This window comes from Notamacropus eugenii, chromosome X (genome assembly GCF_028372415.1).
Source record: "Notamacropus eugenii isolate mMacEug1 chromosome X, mMacEug1.pri_v2, whole genome shotgun sequence".
NCBI classification, from domain to species: domain Eukaryota; kingdom Metazoa; phylum Chordata; class Mammalia; order Diprotodontia; family Macropodidae; genus Notamacropus; species Notamacropus eugenii.
In genome coordinates this window covers 31,938,120-31,959,873 of record NC_092879.1, presented here as the reverse complement: position 1 = coordinate 31,959,873, position 21,754 = coordinate 31,938,120, and the positions used below count along the sequence as shown (strand labels likewise).

Below are 21,754 nucleotides of genomic sequence, written 5' to 3'. Positions count from 1 at the left end.
ATGGTTGCCGAATTTAAAAGCTCTACAAGCTTTATAGAATGAACAGAGAAGCTGCATGACATAGTGGGCAGAGACAGGGGTGTGTTAAAGATCTGGGTTCAACTTCCACATCCAACTCTGAATGGCTGTCTGACCCCCTGGGAAAGCCCTTAACTTCTGCATTTCACAAGCGAAGACAGAAAAGGCTGCAATCTCCCCAGGACAAAGTTTCCACAACAGGAAGTTGGGTATTCAAGCAAACAGTAGGCAATCAAGTTTAGTGGTTTTTAAATACTTATATGAAAAGTTGTAGCAATCAATTAACAAGCACCTACTCAATTCTAACACTATGCCATAGGCAATGGGGTTACAAATACTATATAAATACGAAAGTGTGAAGAGAGAGTCTTTGCCCTCAAGGAGCTGATAACTCTACTGGCAGCTGAAATCAATCTGAAATTACCATCCAGGACAGATCATTTTGCATCCCCCAGTAAAGCCATTCTTCTTAACTGATGCTTCCCAGGTACATTTACAGAGGCCCTGCCAAAGACTCACTTCCCTAAAACTACCTAACTTCAGGAAGAGAGGAAACACATCCCTTCTGTCCCTTCTTATTTCTCTTTGTATTTTAATCACTAAGTTCTCTTTCCTATCACCCTATCCTACCCAACTTACCCCCTCCCCCCAAAAAAAGCCAGGCTGGTTTTGGGCTCACCTGAATGTGCTAGATGGAACAAAGTATCAAACAGACTTGCCTTCAAGACACAGACAGAATTTTATTGAGCTAGCTACCCAGAATTCCAAACTGCTGAGGCTGAAGAACAGCAGACTACTTTTAAATGTGTAAAATAGGAATCCTCCTATGGGCATGCAACTTACATTCCAAGGGGAGTTTCCAAGCAAAGCATTAGCTTGGGAGAACTCAGCACACCACCAGGTCATCAAGTACCATAATCTTGGAAAAAGACACATACATTTCTAGATCCTCTAGGCAACAGCACCAATGTCAGGTCTCAGTCACACAGTAATCAACAACTGACAAGCTGGTATAGCATCTAGAACCAAAGTTCATTGAAATCAGAGATACTTTTTGGCCACTCACACCTGGTCTGTTAGTTGCAGCTATATGTCAAATGATACACCACCAAAGGGAACATATTTTATGTAGTTGTGTAAGTCTAATGCATCCACAGGGTGTTTTCAATAAGGTCTGTGCCGTTCTGTAGCTTGGTTTGAGCGGGGCACCTGTTTTCTTCTTTAAGACTGTCTCACCAGAGCAAACTGGCCAGGTTGTTTCTGGGAAATACATATTATGTCTTCTGATAAAAAGTGGCAATCATGTAATCATATCCAGTTATTTTGAATCCACAAATATCATGAGAGGCAAGCATAGTGGAAAGAGTGTAAGACTAGGAGTCAAATTAACCAAGTTCCAATACATGGTTCTCACACTTACTAGCTGACCATGGTCAGCTTCCTCATCTGTAAAGTGGGGTTAGCCATAAACAACAGCCTCATAGGATTGGAAGGACAATGCTTTGTAAACCTTAAAGTACCATGTACATGTGAGTTATCATCCTTCAGTGTGTGAGACGCACATCTGATGGATGGCACTACACAAAATAGTGAGTTCACTAGCCCAGGTACTATAATTTTTGGTCAGTCAGAAGAATAGAAGAGTTGCGGAGTGCTAATTCAGATTTTATTTATATATTACTCTCTGCAAGCTTCACCAATTTACAGAAACAAAGAGCAGATTATGCAAGGTAATAGGTAGGGATGGGGTTGTAACCCGTGATTTCACTATTACTGGGGAACTCGGTGAGTAAACTCCCTCTACAAATGGCTGGTGGGCACATTCTTTGTAACTTAAAGAGTCCTAGAGAAACTGCTTGGAGAAGCGAATCTCAAACGAAAGGGTCTCAGGGCCTCTTTACAACTCTTAAAAATTATTGAAGACTCACCCAAAGAGCTTTTATTTACCTGGGGTATATCTATGAATATTTACTGTATTAGAACTTTAGACATTTTACTATTATTATGATAAGAATTTTGAGCCGGGAACTCCCAGGGCTCTATAGAACTTAAGAGCAAGAGAGCTCCGAGGGCTGAGAAGTTAGGTCATACATCCAGTAAGTGTCAGAGGAAGAATTTCAACTCAGGTCTCCCTAGCTGCGAAGCCAGCTTTCTATCCACTATGCCAAACTTCCTCTCTATGATAATAGCTCATAGAAGAAATTTTGAGAAAAAAAAAATTTCTATTTTCCCCAATAGCTTCAATGGCCTCCTGCTCCAGCAAACTTTTTATTATGGTTGATGAAGGCTGAATTACTCCGGAGAGGTTCAGCTTCTTAGCACTGTACCAGACTACTAAGGTAAAACCTTAAATGCTGATGACTTTCCCTTTCCCCATTAAGGAAGGCACTTAACACGAGAAAAAGTAGGCAGCGTGGGCAGCAGAAAAGAAACTCAGCTGGTCTACAAATAAAATATACATGTTGATCTTACTATATACACTCATAAAAGGTATTAAATATTGATTGCCACATGGGTTAAGGAACTCCAGTGCGAAACTTAGGCAAACTCTAAATAGCAACTATTACTGATAAGTCACTGACAAACACAATGCAAAAAAAATCACCTCAGCAAATCGCAGACACGCAAGAAAATGAAAGTCAACGCTATTTCTCTATGTATTTATCAGAAAATAGTCCCCAAGTACCAAAAGCACAGAACAAGCAAAGATATTTCAGAGGCGAAAGGACAGAGCTGCCATAGTGAAGTATAAAAAGGCGGGAAACTTGGAACTTTAGGCTCGTGAGACTTTGCTTTAGTGACAGCGTGCTGCAGGGCTACACTTTATCTCCACGAGCTGGTCTTTTTCGTCCAAAGATACAAAAAGGGGTCAGAGAGGGCGCCTCCTAAGCAGGACCCCCGCCACTCCTTGTACTGAGGAAGGAGACTCAGACACGTGGAGAAAGAGAAGCCGGGTGGCGACAAAAGCAGCCCCCAGGTGCTCCGCTAAGGTCCCTGTGCCCGGCCTTTCGGCTCACAACCAGAATGCTTTGTTTGCAGTTAATGCAGCCTTCGGGCGTGGGCAGAAGTACCCAGGTACAGGGAAAGGAAATCTGTCAACTCCCGTTGGAAAATAACAGAAAAGTAAAGGTAAAAGAACCCCAAGCCGATACGAACTCACCACAATGGCTGCCGCTCCCGCTCCCGGCCCGGAAGTGAAGTTCAAACCAGGTGCGCCTGCGCAACAGCGTGCCAGCGTCTTGCGTCGGTTAGGAGGGAAGCGGTGCTGCCTGTAGCAGAGGCAGCGAACTGGAGGGGTGGAGGGGGGAAGGTTTCCCATTGGTCCGGACGTCCTATGGGCTGCTTCTTGCATCGCTCTAGAGGGTAGGCTCTTCTAATTGGTGCAAAAAGTTAGCGGGTACGAGGGAGAAAAGAGGCCAGTAGTTGCCATGACAACAGAAAGAAGCTGAGCTCTCGGACTTCTTTTTTGCTTGAGGACAAATTAGAATTTCCACCGAGTCTCACTAACCGACTTAAAGGAGGGAACCTCCAGAAAAAAGCTGAGGAAGACATTCACACAGACCGCACGTGGCAGGTAATGGCGATCCGTCCCCCTATTTCTTACGGTCCGAAAAGTGGTAACGGTCAGGGCCTTTGGGCTAGGCGCGGGCTGGCAGTCTGAGAAACGGCTGAGGGGGGGCTGAGGGGGCATGGCGACGACGAGTTAGCCGGCTGGGCTGAGGCTGTCGCCACAAAAACCCTCGAGATCGAGGTAAAAAAAAGAAAAAGAAAAGAGAAAAAAAGAAAAGAAAAGAAAAAAAGGGGGGGAAGGGAGCCCGCGTGAGCCTGCCCTCCCACCTCCCGATTCTGTGCTAGTGAAAAATGTGATGAAGGTTACCCGGTACCGCTGTACTTACGGAACGGGTTCCCCCTCTGATGTGAGTCGCCGGGGCCTGACATTGGGGATGTAGGGGTGTTTGGGCCCTTGAAAGGCCAGCGGAACATCTTGAGGCGTCGTTTGCCCAGGTGCCGTGGCGCTGAGATGCTGAGGAGATTTTTCTGGGGCGGGGCTGGGAGGAAGGCGGTCCCAGCAACCCTCTAGGGGGGCGGAGTCACAATGAGGCGGGAACGAGCTATCTCGTGGGGGAGGGGAAAGTAGAAGCGGTCTCCACCCTGATGGGGCATAATAGGGACAGCTCAACTGCCCTTTAGAGAAGGGGTGCAATGGAGGCGGTCCCAATAACCTTGCGGGAGCGGGGGGGGGGCACGGGCCGATGGAGGTGGTCCTAATTATCCTATAGGAGCGGAACACGGTGGTGGGGGTCCTCAATAACCTATGGGAGCAGTCCCAGCAGCCTTTTGGGGGCGGGACATAACGGGGGCGATACCATTTACTCCAGTGTGGGGACAAAATGGGAGCCATCCCAGCAGCCTTGTGGGGGCGGGACATAACGGGGGCAGTAACATTTAACCTGTGGAGGCACAAAATAGGGGGTCTCCCAACAGCCCTCGGGGGAAAGGGTACAATAGGGGCGGTATCGATAACATGGGGGCGGGGCCGAATGGGGGCGGTCCAAATAGTTTGTGGGGGCGGGGCATGTCGGAGGAGAGCTCTGCAGCTTAGTGGAAGCGGGGCACGATGGGGGGCAGTACTATTTAATCCTGTGGGGAGACATGATGGGGTGTCCCAAACAGCCATTTAGTGAGGGGATATTATGGAGGTGCCCTGTGTAGAGGGACCACGAGGGGGGCGGTACCAATTAACCTATGGGGGCGGGGCATGTTGAGCAGTCCCCCTCAGCCTCCTGGGGGAGGGGCAAAGCAAGGGAGATTCCACTTGTCCATTTGGGGGCTGCGTAAAGTTTGAAGTGGTCCTAGTGGACCCGTGGGGCGGGGCAGGGCAGAGAGCGAGGTTGTCTTAAGCAGCTCCCTGGGGAGCAGTCACCCCTTTGGGATAGAGTCCCCCTTTCTTGGGCAGAACCCAGGGCTTCAGACAATATCTGAGGCTACTATAACTTCTCAGTGACTGGAGTCCTAGACTGAAAGTTAGGAAGATGAGTTATTCTAATTCAGCCTCTGACACTCATTAGCTGTACCACCCTGGGCAAGTCACTTAACTTTTTACAGCCTCAGTTTCCTCCTCTGTAAAATGAGGATAATAGTGACAGTCTTGCAAGGTTGTTGGAAGGATAAAATAAGTTAATATATAATGAGCTTTGGTGTTTGATTTTTTTTTTGTATTTTAGTATCTAATTTTTCCCCAGTTACATGTGAACAGCAATTTTTTAACATTTGTTTTTAAAACTTTAATTTCAATTTCTCTCCCTTCCTGCCTCCCCAGCCCTCCTCTTTGAGAAGGCAAGCAAGTCCATATAGGTTATATATGGGTAGTCATGCAAAACATATATGCATATGTAAAATGAAGAGGCCCTGAAAAGCCATGTCTTGGACCTCCACTATGTGCTATGTACAATAAACACAGGCCAGGCCAGTCTCCTTTTTCACACTCTCCCACCCCATCACCCAATTGTGATGTTTAAAACTCTAAAAGTATAAGAGAATGAAAGTAACTGGTCACAGCAATATCACCCTCTGGGGTAAAGAAGTAGTTGTCTGCCCTGCTCAGCCTGCCCCCACACCGTTCATGCTTTTCATTTGCTCTGGGGCTGCCCTGTGACTACTAGCTAACTTAAGCAAAAACAATTCTGGACTTTCCCAGGACTGGCTAGTGGTTGGAGTGGATATCTTGATGTGTACACTAGTATTTCCATGCTTTGGGGAGCCCAAAATTTCACCAAGGTGAGGACTGATCTTGCCCACTTGGGTGAAAGCTGACCATTGTGTCTGCTCACTGTCATCAGCACTGTCCTGAGACAAATGACACCAGATCTGGGCCCGTCCACTGGTGACCTATGCCATTAGCTCTTGAGTGTCCTGTGAATTGCTCTTGTAGGAGAAACAGAAGACTAGCAGGATAATACTAGCTGAGGATGATTAATTGAAGGATAGGCTGAGTAAGCCTGACTGACAGAGTCTATGGACTACAACTCCCACTAGAAGTCATTAGTCATTAGCAGGGGCTGATTTGTCTTGATTTCTAGGGCTGATTTGTCTTGATTTCTAGGGCTGGCCAAGAGGAATAAATCCCAAGGAACCAAAAGCAAGGGGCTTCTCTTGTAGCTGCCCTAATCATTCAGATTAAAAGGGATCTGGGATCCTTTCTTGGGGGGGATCCCTTTTTTTTTTAATTAAATTTATTTATTTAACTTTTAACATTCATTTTCACAAAATTTTGGGTTACAAATTTTGTCCCCTTTTATCCCCCCCCCCCCAAACACCAAGCATTCTAATTGCCTCTATGACCAATCTGCTCTCTCTTCTATCATCCCTCTCTGCCCTTGTCTCCGTCTTCTCTTTTGTCCTGTAGGGCCAGATAGCTTTCTATACCCCTTTACCTGTATTTCTTATTTCCTAATGGCAAGAACATTACTCGACAGTTGATCCTAACACTTTGAGTTCCTACTTCTTTACCTCCCTCCCTCTCCACCCCTTCCCTTTGGAAGGCAAGCAATTCAATATAGGCCAAATCTGTGTAGTTTTGCAAATGACTTCCATAATAGTTGTGTTGTATAGGACTAACTATATTGCCCTCCATCCTATCCTGTCCCCCATTACTTCTATTCTCTTTTGATCCTATCCCTCCCCATGAGTGTCAACCTCGAATTGCACTCTCCTCCCCATGCCCTCCCTTCTATCATCCCCCCCACCCTGCTTGTCCCCTTGTCCCCCACTTTCCTGTATTGTGAGATAGGTTTTCCTACCAAAATGAGTGTGCATTTTATTCTTTCCTTTAGTGGAATGTGATGAGAGTAGACTTCATGTTTTTCTCTCACCTCCCCTCTTTATCCCTCCACTAATGAGTCTTTTGCTTGCCTCTTTTATGAGAGATAATTTGCCCCATTCAATTCCTCCTTTTCTCCTCCCAATATATTTCTCTCTCACTGCTTGATTTCATTTTTTTTTAAGATATGATCCCATCCTCTTCAATTCACTCTGTGCACTCTGTCTCTATGTATGTGTGCATGTGTGTGTGTGTGTGTGATCCCACCCAGTACCCAGATACTGAAATGTTTCAAGAGTTACAAATATTGTCTTTCCATGTAGGAATGTAAACAGTTCAACTTTAGTAAGTCCCTTATGACTTCTCTTTGCTGTTCACCTTTTCATGGTTCTCTTCATTCTTGTGTTTGAAAGTCAAATTTTCTTTTCAGCTCTGGTCTTTTCATCAAGAATGCTTGAAAATCCTCTATTTCATTGAAAGACCAATTTTTCCCCTGAAGTATTATACTCAGTTTTGCTGGGTAGGTGATTCTTGGTTTTAGTCCTAATTCCTTTGACTTCTGGAATATCCTATTCCATGCCCTTCGATCCCTTAATGTAGAGGCTGCTAGATCTTGTGTTATCCTGATTGTATTTCCACAATACTTGAATTGTTTCTTTCTAGCTGCTTGCAATATTTTCTCCTCGACCTGGGAACTCTGGAATTTGGCCACAATGTTCCTAGAAGTTTCTCTTTTTGGATCTCTTTCAGGCGGTGTTCTGTGGATTCCTTGAATATTTATTTTGCCCTCTGGTTCTAGAATCTCAGGGAAGTTTTCCTTGATAATTTCATGAAAGATGATGTCTAGGCTCTTCTTTTGATCATGGCTTTCAGGTAGTCCCATAATTTTTAAATTGTCTCTCCTGGATCTATTTTCCAGGTCAGTTGTTTTTCCAATGAGATATTTCACATTATCTTCCATTTTTCCATTCTTCTCTCTTTGTTCTGTGATATCTTGCTTTCTCATAAAGTCATTAGCCTCCATCTGTGCCATTCTAATTTTGAAAGAACTATTTTCTTCAGTGAGCTTTTGAATCTCCTTTTCCATTTGGCTAATTCTGCTTTTGAAAGCATTCTTCTCCTCATTGGCTTTTTGAACCTCTTTTGCCAATTGAGTTAGGCTAGTTTTCAAGGTGTTATTTTCTTCAACATTTTTTTGGGTCTCCTTTAACAGGGAGCTGATCTGCTGTTCATGCTTTGACTTCATGTCTCTCATTTCTCTTCCCAGCTTTTCCTCCACCTCTCTAACTTGGTTTTCAAAATTCTTTTTGAGCTCTTCCATGGCCTGAGCCCATTGGGTGGGCTGGGACACAGAAGCCTTGATTTCTGTGTCTTTGCCTGATGGTAAGCATTGTTCTTCCTCATCAGAGAGGAAGGGAGGAAATGCCTGTTCTCCAAGAAAGTAGCCTTCAATAGTCTTATTTCTTTTCCCTTTTCTGGGCATTTTCCCAGCCAGTGACTTGACCTCTGAATATTCTCCTCACACCCACCTCGCCTCCTGGTCCTCCCAGCCAGCGTTTGGGGACTGAGATTCAAATGCTGCTTCCAGCCTTAGGGCTTTTGGCGGGGGCAGGGCTGCTGTTCAGTGTGAGATGAAGTTCAGGTGGTCAGGTCGGGGCAGGGCCGCCTCTCAGGCTCAGTTCCCTCAGGGGGTTTATGCACAGACATTCTACAATGGATCCAGGCTCCCGCCTGCTTGGGGAGCCCTGGTCTGCAGCCGCCTCTCAGCTTCTACCTCCCGGGGGGGCCCGAGTCATGGTGGCACCCCACTCCCCTCTCGACCCGCCAAAGAGACTCTCTCACTGACCCCCGTCACCTGTGGGTGGAGGGACTTGTGTGGCCGCTGGAGAGCCCGTCCCCGTAGCCTGCTCGGATCTTTTCTTCATGGTGTCGCGGCCGCTGCAGGGCTGCCCTCAGCTCCCAGTCCCGGCACCCAGTCCACAGCGCGAAGGACCCCCCGCGAGAGGTTTGCAGGTCTCTCCGGAACAGAAATCTCCCTCGCTCCAATATTCTGTGGCCTCTGGGTGCAGAATTCGCCGTGAGTTACTTCCCTGTAACCGTTCTATGGGTTGTGGGTTCGGAGCCGGGATCTCTTTTTAAAAGGCATCTGGGAGGAAACATGGCTCTCCGCAATAGGAACACTGGTAGCCCTTGGTTAAAAAAGGGCTTTGGGGATGCAAAGGAGTAACCCCAGGACCTCTGAGGGCTAGAAGTGGCACTAAACCTTATCCTAGTTCCTAGAAGTGACACTGAGGTTAGATTTGAGTGGTGTACCACCAGACTGGTTAGGTAGGGAGAGACTGAAAACCTAGAGTCTGCCTAAGTCACAGAAGTGATTATGTAATCTGAACTGGACCCATCTCTAACCTGTGAGTGGCTGGAGCTAAACAAAGCAGGCCAGAAGCAGGTGAGTCAGGATTCAAATAATGGTTTAATTTCAAAGTGAGAAAATCAGGTTTGCAAACCAATGTCCTCCTGAGGAGGACTTATGACTTTATAGTAGAATCACAACACAGTTATTCTTATGTCTTGAGTAAACAGTTTCCACAGTTGGCATTTCTTGGGACAATACAGGAGTTCTTGGGTCCTACGTAAACAGTTCCCAAATTATTGGAGTTGTTGAGCTTTGTGATCACTCAGTGGGGTATAGAACCAGAGTTAACATGGCAGGAACAGGAGTTCAGCATCTGGTTCGGTTCACTCAGTGGTTACATAAGCACAGGAATTGTTAAAGTGTCAGGGGAGGTGATTGATATTGATTAATATGAAAATCATAAATTCTTCAATGGATTCCTGGTGCTGGTCAAAACAATACATTTTGCCAGAGGGTGGGATCATCCAGAGAGTGAGCACAAAGGATTGTTGCTATGCCAAGCTCAGGGCACAGCCTGCTTTCTGGGCCTTAGCTCTGGAAAATAGAGTGTCTCTTAAAATCTTGACAATGTAGAGGATTCCTACCTCTATATATCTAGCCCTAATTTCTCTTCTGAACTCCAGGTTCCCATCATTAACTGCCTTTTGAACATCTTGAACTGGATATCCAATCCAATATCTCAAACTCAAAGTGTCCAAAACTGAACTCCTTAGCTTTTCCTCCAAACCCTATCTATCCTCTTTCAAACTTCCCTATTGCTTTTTTTTTTTAACATAGAAGGCTTCATAAATTTACATGTCATCCTTGTATAGAGGCCATGCTTATCTCTGTATCGTTCCAATTTTAGTATAAGTGCTACCAAAGTAAATACTTACCTATTACTATTGAGGACACTACCATCCTCCCAGTTAGCCAGGCTTGAAACCTAGGTGTCATGCTCAATTCCTCACTTTTTCTCACATCCCTCCCCTCAGCTTGTATGCAATCTGTTGCCATGACCTGTTGATTTACTTCCGCAACAACTCTCCAATATGTCCCCTTCTCTCCTTTGACAAAGCCACCACCCTAGTGCAGGCCCTCATTGCTGTCTACCTGGATTATTGCAGTACCTGCTGATGGGTCGGCCTGCCACAAGGCTCTCCCCACTCCAGTCCATCCTCCACTGAAGTGCCAAAGTGATCTTCCTAATATGCAGGTCGCTAAAGTGGTTCACTGTTACCTCCAAGATCAAATATAAAATGCTGTTAGGCATTTAAAGCTCTTCACCACCTGGCCCCTTCATACCTTTCCAGTCTTCTTACATTTTACTACCCTTCATGCACTTAATTTACACTTAACTACCTTCATGCATCCAGCTACACTGGCTCCCTTATTCTTGGAACAGGAAGCACTCCATCTCCTGACTGCCCCTTATATCTGGAATGCTTTCCCTCCTCACCTCCAACTCCTAGCTTTTCCAGTTTCCTTCAAAACTCTCACCTTCTACTGAAGGTCTTTCCTTGCATCTCCTCCCCACTCCCATTCCCTTCCCTCTAAATTTTAGAATCTAAAGGTTCCCTCCATTCATACTCTATATATCTTAAATGTGTCTAGTTTTCTAAATGGCTCCTATGCTAGAATATGTATTCCTGGAGGCCAGGGACCTTGTTTTTGTCTTTCTATCTATCTGAAGAAGCCTTAGCACATAGTCAGTGCTTAATAACTGCTTGTGGACTGACTATCTAACTGGTATGCAACTGGGGCTTTACCCTGGAGCCAGTTGTGTGGGGGGGAGGGGGGTGGTTTGGGGTGTGAACTGGAGGACATTCATTTATATGCCCAGGTTTGTAATAATTGACAAGCAGGCATGAGTTTGTTGAGTTATCCCAAGTTAATGGAATGTCCCTATGTAATGGTCAGTTGCAAGCACATAGAAGGATTCCTATCTTGTGCCTTTGAAAGGAGTCTACCATCCTCTAGCCCCAGCACCTTGAGATGATGGGTAGTTAGATAAGTGAAATTCTGTCTGTGTCTTCACAGCAAGTCTGTTTACAATTTCTTTTATCTCAGTAATATGATAAACCAACCTGTGCTTGGGGTAGGGGGAGGTGAGGTTTGGAGGTTGGGAAAGAAGACTTGGAGACATTAAAAAAAATTATTCTGAATTTAACAAACACCAAAAAAATAGATACTTCTATACACACATAAGAGAAAAAGAACTGTACACAAAATTGTAAATCTCTGTTAGATACAGTTTGTTTTTCAAGTATATAATAAATACAACATTGTGGGAAATAAAAAAGTTCTGTTGTCTACTTTCCTAGGTGATAAGGGTAGTGACCTAGCATGAACGGGTTAAAGGTCAGAAACTAACGCACAAGCCCACAGAGCTGTGTGAGGAAGGGCCTATCAGAGAGGAGAACATGGAGTTACTCGGGGATGGTGTCGTGGGAGAGCCAAAGTTCAGAAAACAGTATAAGAAGCCCCATCTTCCTGCACATGTTGTAGTCCTCCTGTAACCTTCCTGGGGAGGCTACCAGTCCATTCAGGGGGAATGGACATAAAGATTAATAAAGGCTTTCCTGATTTCACAACAGGTATTGTTCTTTGTTTAAGGTGACCAAGTTTCTCACGGTTGGGGGCTTCTTGGGCTCCTCTCTTACAAAAGCTAACATTGAAGAAAATAAATCACAAAGAACTAAGAATGCTCTGTTCAATGGAACTCTTTAAATTAAGGAGTTTTAGGAAAATGAGGCTTGTTTGATTTAGTAGCTGAAAAGATAAAATTATGAATGACTCTAATGGGGAACACGATTAGTTCTGTTCCCCAATAAGTTAATGATCACCTTCCACATTTCAATTCTTAGAATGTCAGCTCCTTGAGGGCTGTCTTGATTTTGCATTTGTATTGCTAGCACCTGGCACAGTACTTAATACCTAGATAATGAATAAATGCTTTTGGTTTAACCAATCAATCAGTTATCTGGTTGAAAGCTCGTTATTGTACAGCCTCTCATTGTTTTCTGGGCCCAGTGACAAGATATAGATCAGGATGAGGGAAATGGCCTCCATGCAATAGGAAACCTTGGCCTTTTTGGGTCTTTCCCAGGTTTCAGTCTGACTGAGGCAACACTCGTTCAGTGATTAAGACTAGGTAAGAAATGACACAAAGACTGACCTCTTCTACCTAGACAAAACAAAACAAAACAAAACAAAAAACAAACAATCTCAATCTGGGAGGGGAAGACCCTCAGAGTTTCTGGCTCAAAACAGAAACAGTGGCTATTTACATTCTTTGTTTACATGCTCATAATCTGGCTTTCCTCTGGAAGAAACTGTTCTCTTTGAGGTGAGAGGCTGTTAGACACTACTTAGGAAGATTTCTCATAGAAATTACAAAAGAAATTGGAAACAAAAAAGCTTCTGAACTTTTAACAGGCAAATAAAGATCATAATTACTAATAGTGAGTAGAAAATTTTCAAAGAAAAATAATAATTGAACACATGAGCAAAAAGGGTTAAAATACATTATGCTTGATTCAAGTTTTTCTTCTCCTTAGAGATTCTTCTCAAATAGGGGAAGCATTGTGTTTCAGAATATCATGAGTAATAAATGGATCCATTTCCACATAGGTGTTCAGTCTATCATAGAACCAGAATTTTTAGTTAGAAGGGACCTCAGCAACCATCTTGTTCAATTTATACAAAAGGGAATTCCCAATCTAATGTACCTACCATGTAGTCATCTAGCCAGGACTTGAAGAGTTCCTAGGAAAGGGACCCAGCACCTCCCAAGGCAGCCCTTTTCACTTTCACTTTTCACCTTTCACTTTCAGTCGGCTCTGACTCTTAGGAAGTTTTTCCTGATTTCAGCATGAAGTCAGCCTCTGTACCTCCCCCGCACTGCTCCTGCTTCTTCCCTCTGGGGCCAAACAGAAGAAGCCTAATGCCTCTTTCACATGAGAACATTTCCAGTATTTATACACAGCTGTCCCCCTTTTCCCATCCCCCTCAATCTCTCTTCTCCAAGCTGAACATATCCAATACTTTCACCTGATCCTTGGGCTCAAGGCCCATTATCTGGTTGGGGCCTTTTCGGGACACTCTTCAGCTTATCAATATCTTTTTTAAATTGTAGTGTCCAAAACTGAACACAATACCCCATACTCAATATAAGAATTAATCTGCTTTAGAAAAAGCATTTGTTAACCTGACTCTGGTTGAAATTGAGTATCTGACAAGTAGCTATACCATCATTTCCCACCATGATGTCTCAGTCATCATATGGACTTATTTCTGCAGACAGAAATCTGTGACACCTCAACTCATGAGGTGGTCACATGGGACACTGGCTAAGAAAAAGTCCACCCAAAAAACCTGTGCTTCAATCCTTGATCAAGCACCATGAGGGCAGCAGGGAAAAAGTACGGGGACCCTCACAATCAGTCAACTTCCTGAGATGACAATGGGAGGGACTTGTCTGATTCATCCCTGGCCTCATGAGGAGCAAGCTCCTCTACCTAGCCCGATATCATAGTGAAAAGGAAACCCAAGGCCAGGTAGGCCTTTACAGTTTTTCAAGACAGTCTACTACCCATATGGGTATCCTTCTGAGACCAATCTATTGGCCTTCAACAGTATGGTATAATGGAAAGAGTGTGGAATTTGGAGTCAAACCTGAGTTCAAATTATACATTTTCTGCTTATTATCTGTGTGACTGAATAAGTCACTATCTCTTTTGGGACTCAATTTCTTCATCAGTAAAATGAGACAGTTCGATTAGATGACTGCTATGGTCCTTTCTAGCTCTAGCTCTATAATTCTATGAATCTTTAAGGACACACAATTGGCCCTTCTGTTTTCATTGCACTAGTGACCCACAAGGTTTCTATGGCCCACAGTAGTGGTCTCAGTGTCTGAAGTCTCTGTAGACTTATAGGTGAGAAGAATTGATTCTTGGGCTGTGGTTTTGTCTTATTCTCAGCAGCTAAGAATTACTTCTACATTAGAAGAGTTGCTAATCTTCGACTTGGTCCTGGTTGAAAGTAAACATTTGACAAATGACCTTCTACCCTGATATCTGAATCATTCAATGGGTACATTCTGACCCAGACTTTCATGGTGTCTTAGACCAACATAGTTACAGCGTTATATACATGACTGAGCCCTGCTGGGATAAACCATCAGAAACTAGGGCTGTATATGAACTAACAGGCCAAAAGCCCCCTAAGTATCCATTTCCCCCAACTTGACCTGATCCTTTAGCAAGCCTCTCTAGTATAATGAAACACCACATTCAACCATCCCTAAAAGGACATGCTATTAAATATTAAAGGTCCACATCTCTAAAAAAGCTATTGATGCCATCTATGTTTATACTTTTTCCTATTTTATATGATCTAACCTAACTATTCTTCCTTTCTTCATTTTCTTGAATACAGTTTGTTACTCTTACAACACATCAGAGGCTGTGATATTGGAGTTCAGAGATAGTGGCTCTGCTGTTGACTCATCTCGAGTATGACCTGTTGATTTTTTCTCCTCCCTCTGATTTGATTATTTTGCATTTTCCAAAAGGTGGGAGCTTGTCTAAAAAAATATGCCAGTATTGCTTAAATATTGGGCTACATGAAAGTCCCGCGGGAGTGGAGAGACTGATTTACTCCCTGCCTGCTCCCTTTCTGCCTCTATGGATCAGTTCTATTGCTTTTTCCATTTGGAAGGTTCTTATTTTTCCAGAAACAGATGGACAGGATGGGATGGGACAGGACTTCCTATAGTCAAACCCAAATGAGTGAGTTCCAAGGGAGCTACACTGACTCACATAGGAAGGGGTGGTAACAATGCTATGACTGAGAACTGTGTGATTCCCACATTCCTCTGTGGGTCTCAGCTACAGAGCACACCAAGTTGAATTCACTAGTAAGATAGTCTGTAGGTGATCTTCAAGGTCCCAAGTACACCCCCAAATATTGGGGTATAGTCCATATTATATCCTCATTCACCTTTTATGATATTGCCTAGGAATTGGTCTCTAGTTGGTTCATGCATATGTTTTGTATTTCTAGGTAGATTGTAAGTTTCTGGAGAGCCTTTTCTTTTCTTTTCTTTTTGGTGATAGTTGAGGTTAAGTGACTTACCCAGGGTCACACAGCTACTCAGTGGCTGATGCTGGGTGGGATTTAAACTCAGGTCCTCCTGACTCCAGGGCTGGTGCTCTATCTGCTGTGCCACATAGCTGCCCCGGGGTATTTTCTTAATATACCCTGTATTTCCAAACAGAGTTCTCTTCATACAGTAGGTGTTTAACAAATGATTGACTGACTGAGGTGAAAATGTAGAAGCTGAGGGAAGCAGGGCACAGGCCTGAACCTGCTGCTCAGCCCTTGTCTGAGAGGCACCAAAATGTCTCTAAGAGGAGCAAAAGACAGCAAAATAATTCATGGGGAGAATATTCTTGGCGAGGGGCAGGGTGGGAGGGAACAGGGAGAACAAGGAGTATTCCTTTATTTGTTACCTGGTGAAGAAAATATAGGGACAAAATAAAACAAAAATATCTCTTGGTTGTGTCCCCCTCAATGTAGGAAGAGACATGGAGAATATGACTTCAGCTTCTGCTCTGCAGGCTCTGTCCAAGCTGCTCAGCTCTCACGAAGAGGAGGATGACTTGGAGCAGGTGGTAAGTGTCTGTCCAGGGCTCAGGGATGAGAGTGAGGGTGGGGGCATATGGATCATTGCCTTACCTGTCACATTGTTAGTGTTGCAGGTCAGCTCAGAAATTAAGAGTACACAGGCAGAAACATAACCTCTAGAACAGTTTTGATTAACTTTCCAAAAAGATTTTCCTGTGTAACTATGGTAGCAAGAATCTCTCTCTGTCTCTCTCTTTTCTCTCTCTCTGCCTCTGTCTCTCCTCTCTCCCTGTCTCTCTCTCCTTTCTCGCTATCTCTCTCTCCCCCCTCTCTCCTCTCTCTCTGTCTCTTTCTCTCTCTGTCTCTGTGTCTGTCTGTGTGTCTCTGGAGAGAAGGGACAACTTCAATTGCTTTTCCCATTTTTATTGATATCTTTTGGTTTAAATCACCTCCTCTCTCTCCTTTCTCTCTCTTTTTCCTCTCTGTCTTTCTCCCCCCCCATCTCTCCATCTCTCTCTGTCTCTCTGTTTTTTTCTGTGTCTATCTGTCTCTCTCTGTCTATCTCTCTCTGTCTCTCCTCTCTCTGTCTCTTTTTGTCTCTATCTCCTCTCTCGCTGTCTCTTTGTCTGTCTCTCTGTCTCTCTTCTCTCTCCCTGCCTCTCTCTCTTCTCTGGATATCTCCCTCTTGTCCCCTCTCTCTGTCTCTCCCTCTCCCTCTCTCTCTGTCCACCATCTCTCTCTGTCTCTCTTTCCTCTCTCTGTCTTTCTCCTCTCTCTCTTCCCTCTCTCTTTCTCTCTTTGTCTTTGTCTCTCTCTCCTCTCTCCTTCTCTCTCTCTTTCCTCTCTCTCTGTCTCTCTCCCCTCCCTCTCTGTCTTTCTGTTTCTGTCTCTGTCTCTCTCTCCACCCCTGTCTCTCATTCTCTCCTCCGCTCTCTCTCTCTCCTTTCTCTCTCTCTCTGTCTCTCTCTTTCCTCTATGTCTCCTCTCTCTCTTTCTCTCCTCTCTCTCCTCTCTCCTCTCTCTCTGTCTCTGTCTCTCTGTCTCTCTCCTTTCTCTCTGTCTCTGTCTCTATCTCCGGTTCTCTCTCCTCTCTCCAGCTGTTTCTCTCTGTCTCTCCCCTCTCTCTCTTTCTCTCTATCCTCCCCTCTCTCTGTCTCTCTCTGTCTCTCTGTCTCTGTCTCTCTCTCTCTTTCTCTCTGGCGGAAAGGGACCGTTTGAATTGCTTTTCCCACTTTTATTGATATTTTTTGGTTTCAGTCACCTTTATTTCCCCAAATCTCCTCTGAAGAGCCACCCCCTCTAACAGAAGAATACAATACAGGGGGACAGTAAGTTCAGCAGCAGTAAGCACCACATCTCAGAAGTCTGAGAGGTATGCTATACTCCATACCCACAGTTCCCCACCTCTGTAACAAAGGGAAGGAGGTGCATTCTTTCTTCTCTTCTTAGGGGCCAAGCTTGATTGGATTACATAGCATTCAGTTTCTTTTGCTGTCCAACCTCATACCTTCTTCCCTTTCCAGTCTAAGGTTCTCCTTCCATTTCTCAGCTCCAGTCCCATTTTCTGCAGGAGGTCTTTTCCAGTCCTCTCAGCTGCTCCCTGTCTGGCCTATGAGAATACCATCCCCTTTTGTTCGTATCTGTTATGTACAGAGTTATTTGCGTATTGTCTTCCTCATTAGCTTGATGATAAGGGCTACTTTTTTGTCTTTTTGTATCCCCAGCACTTAGCACCATGTCTGGCACAGAGTAGGTTCTTTAATAACTGTTTAGTGATTGATTGATGAAGCAAATAAGCACTTAATGCAAGCTTGTTGAATGACTAGATATTGTTTTCCTCATTCTGCTTATGTCACTTTGCATCTGTTCATACATCTTTTCATGCTTCTTTGTATTCCTTCTATTCATCATTTCTTATAGCCCAGTACATTCACACATCACACAAGTGCTTTTCACTTTTATTTATTTTCAAATAATTCTTAACAACTAATGCTGAGAATTGGATTGTTGAACCTATGGACTGTGTTGACACGAACTACTTTTCATTTATACTGTGTTCTTTAGGTCCTAAACTTCCCTGTCCCTACTCCCCTCATGTGTCTAACTTACCTATAAAGTGGATACAGGCACAGGAAACATGGTGGGCCAAATCATAGAGTATTTTTTGGTCTAGTTTGAATCTAAAAATGGTTCTCCAGTGTTTGTCTGAATAGAGCTGCAAGTCAGGGGTATTTGAGTCAGGGAGGGGGTCCTAGATTGCCTACAGCTCTACTGGGGAACCCTCTGATGGCTTCTTTTTGGCCATCCCATCATGCCCAAGATGATAGGCATATTCTCATTCCATCTCCTCAGTTTTGGATAATAGTGAACCCTGCCTAGCAAATTGTCTACCTGAGGGCAAATAAATACGTTGACCAGAAATCTATGGAATACAACAGAATCCATGGATCTGAAGGAAATGAATTTTGTTGTTGTTGTGTTTTTTTAATGAAGCATTTCATTATGGGGATTGGGAAATTGTTTTCCCCTGAAATGGTAGAATCCCACCATCCCATGCACCAGACCAATGTAGTCCTTCCAAAGCATTCATTTCCCGAGTTTGGAAAGGTGTATAATCTGAATGAGTGACAAGTTCATTACCTTTGGATTGTAGATATTCACTGAATCCTTGCCTTTCCCCCTCTAGGGTAGCTTTGGTAGAGAAGGGTAGACTTTAGATTAAAGTGGAAATGGAATTTGCACAGGAGGAGAATCTAATCATCTGGGAGCTAGGAAGAAGTCAGGTTCAGAAACCAGAAAGTTTTAGTCAGGAAAAAGTGGAGGAAGAAGAAAGCAAAGTCAGAAAGCTGGAAATTAATAAGTGCTTAGAATCTATAAAAGCAAGACACAGGAGAAAGAAATAGGAGGGAGCTAGAAGAGAATGAGGTACATGGGCTTTTATAGGCTTATTGAGTTGAAACAGCAGGAAAATAATTGTCTGGAGACCACCTCCTGACAATGGTCCAGGGCTGTGTCATTAAAGACATCGATGAAAATCAAGTCTGCTGCCCTACAGATTGTGAATGAAAGGAAGTGACAATTTGAACTGGAACAGAGCCAGAGAGGAGGATTTACCCCACTGCAAAATGTTATCACCATGAACATTTAAACACAGGGATAGTTATTTACATGTAACTCTGTTCAAGGGAAAAAAAACAAGAACCCGGGAGAGCACACACAGAGACTACACATTACTCCCCACAACATGCTCTGTGATCCAGCCATGCTGGCCTATTCCTCTTAGGTGTCAGTCTATCTCCCCCTGTGCCTTTTAATGGGCTGTTCACCTTGCCTGGAATGCTCTCCCTCTTTCCCTTTGCTTCTTCAAAGAAATCCCTGGCTTCCTTCAAGACTCATCTCAAATCTCTTCTGTAGGAGGCCTTTCCTGGTCTCCCTAGTTGCCAGTCCTTTCCTCTTTGAGGTTACTTTCCATTTATTCTTTATGTGTCTTGTCACATACCATATGTCATATATCATATATGTTTGTTGTAGTTGTTTGCATGTATTTCTCCCATTAGACTGAACTTGAGGGCAGGGACTGCCTTTTGCCTTATTTTGTATTCCTGGCACTTAGAACAGAGCCTGACACATAGTAGGCCCTTACTAAATGTTTGTTGAGTGAGATGATTGATCTCAATGAATAACATAACCAGTAGTGGGAAAGTATTGTCATAACGTAATGATTCTGTATGTCTGGTTATAAGTAAGCTAGAGATAATCAGTCATTCAGATTGGGGAAGATGATGTTTGAAACAGTAGATGTAAAAGCACTTTATAAATTGAGAAATGCTATACAAATATATGGTATTAATATTATTGTTAATAAGCAATTAAATTTTGCAATAGAAAAGCTGCTGTCTTTTCTTTAGCATGTGTTTATTTGGGAGCTGAAGAAATATCACCAGAATGATTATTTCTAAAGCTACTATTTGTTATAGCAAGAGACTTCTTGCCTTCACATTGGTTTATTTGTGCCAGCCTCACTGAGAACAGTTAAGAATTCCTGCGATAGAAAAAGAGTATTTACTTTTTTTTTTTAACTTATAAGGGACCTGAAAGTTTCTATGGATTGGGATGGGACCTATGATCTCTTTGGCTTGGGGACTCCTGGTGAGAGAACTCCCTTTAATAATACAAATGGGTAGCTTCTCTACAATGTATAACCTTAGAGCTGCCCAGAACACTGAGACATTAAATGACTTTCCCAGGGTCACTCAGCCAGCCACTAGGTGTCAGGGACAGAATTTCAAGCTTTTTTGAGATCAATTCAACAACACATAAACAATTTAATACCAAGAATAGTTCAAGTCTCTTCCATTTCACAAAGTGATGGGGATGACAAGGACAAATTCCTCAAATTATTGACTTCAGATCCTTGGTACAGGCGTAGACAACAATTACCAGAAGCTTCTGAATGCTGTTTTTACCCAGTTCAATATTTTCATTTGAGAAATAAGTTTTTAATAACTTGTCCTCATTAAATTAGTAAGCTGAAACACCCCTCTCTGTTCCAATAGACTGATCCAATCAGTAAAGCCTGTGGAGAGCATATTAATTTTATCAAGAACTTTCAAGGCTTTATTTCTACTGATTTTAATGTTCTATAGAAGGAGGCAGTAAAAAAGACTTTCTACTGGCTACTATTTCAGCAACTGATAATTTATCAAAAGGTCTGAAAGTTACTGATAAAAAGACTCAGCACAAATTACAGAATTGGGATTGTTTCATAAGAATGTATGTAATATGTATGCCCCAAGGGTGTCAATGATATCAGATCATCAAAACAGACATCAAAATATTCATAGCAGCCCTTTTTGTGGTAGCAAAGAAGTGAAAACAAAATAGAAGCCCATTGATTGGGGGGGGAATGGCTAAACAAACTGTGGTCCATAGATATAATGAACTATGACAGTGCTCTAAGAAACAATGAATATGATGAATACAGAGAAGCATGGGAAGACTTATACGAACTGATGCAGAGTGGAATAAGCAGAGTCAGGAAAACAAAATACATAATGACTACAACAATGTAAATGGAAAGAACAAAAGGTCCCTAAACAATAAAAAATGAATATTGCTAAATTACAAAAAACAAGCTTAGACTCAAAGAAGAGATAGGAGAAGCCACCTCCCCCATTCCTTTGCAGAGGTAGATGTCTCCATGGGTATGGAGCATGGCAGGTAATGTTGATCTTTATGATATATTGATCAGTTTTACTGAATATTTTTCTTCTTCCGCTTGGTTTTGCTTTTTAAAAAATGTTTACTGTAAGGGGTGGCTTTCTGGGACAAGAATCTAGGTGATATAAAACCAAAAGATGCACTAAAATTGGATTTTAAAATGAATTATGGGGGAAGAGGGGGGAGGAGAAAATTTAAGACTTATGGAAGTGATTGTTGAAAACTGAAAACAAGTTAAATTTTAAAAAATGAATGTATGCCACAGTACTTTTTTAAGCATCATGTTGAAGTGTTACAGTTTTTAAATTCCACAGATTGTTTTCTAGACAGGTATGCCTTCTGGGAAAATAAGTAAAAGACTGTTAGATAGTGATTCCAGCAGGTAGCTGGGAGTCTAAACAGCTGGTTCTCTATAGCAGAGGTGTCAAACATGCTCATTACAATCAACAGAGATCCTCAGTGCCTTGGGAACCAGATGAAAATGTCATTGGGAAATATTTAATAAAATAAATAAAAATGCAATAGAACACTGATAATGTCCACAGCAATATACAATTTGGTGGCCCTGTTTCTATTCGAGTTTGACTCAGCTCTTTTTGTTTTTTTATTCCTAACACCCAGCACAGTGAGTTCTGGTATTCTTCCTACCACAATAAATTGCTATTATTCTC

General features: G+C 43.1%; 2 protein-coding genes and 1 non-coding gene across 25 annotated transcripts in view; 1 reads left to right on the top strand and 2 right to left on the bottom strand.

The window, feature by feature from the left end:
• NUP62 (nucleoporin 62) overlaps positions 1 to 4,257 on the bottom strand; it is a 67,336-nt gene extending 63,079 nt beyond the window's left edge. For 15 of the 23 annotated variants that reach the window (XM_072625955.1, XM_072625964.1, XM_072625959.1 and 12 more), the window contains exons 1-2: positions 3,915 to 4,116; positions 3,175 to 3,306 (exon numbers count right to left, since the gene is read on the bottom strand). In XM_072625955.1, the coding sequence (XP_072482056.1) occupies positions 3,175 to 3,306; positions 3,915 to 4,002 (220 nt within the window). In that variant the 5' untranslated portion in view covers positions 4,003 to 4,116. Of the gene's footprint in view, positions 1 to 3,174; positions 3,371 to 3,914 lie in introns of those variants that run through there. The other 8 variants (XM_072625962.1, XM_072625965.1, XM_072625979.1 and 5 more) reach the window with 4 other exon arrangements.
• The window catches only part of DNAAF6 (dynein axonemal assembly factor 6), a 65,778-nt gene continuing 47,480 nt past the window's right edge, over positions 3,457 to 21,754 (top strand). Inside the window, exons 1-2 of the mRNA XM_072625981.1 lie at positions 3,457 to 3,592; positions 15,816 to 15,910. Of these exons, the coding sequence (XP_072482082.1) occupies positions 15,824 to 15,910 (87 nt within the window). The 5' untranslated portion in view covers positions 3,457 to 3,592; positions 15,816 to 15,823. The remainder of the gene's footprint in view (positions 3,593 to 15,815; positions 15,911 to 21,754) is intronic.
• LOC140516492 (U6 spliceosomal RNA) lies at positions 10,019 to 10,122 on the bottom strand. The gene has a single exon (XR_011971381.1). It is a non-coding gene; the product is annotated as a U6 spliceosomal RNA (small nuclear RNA).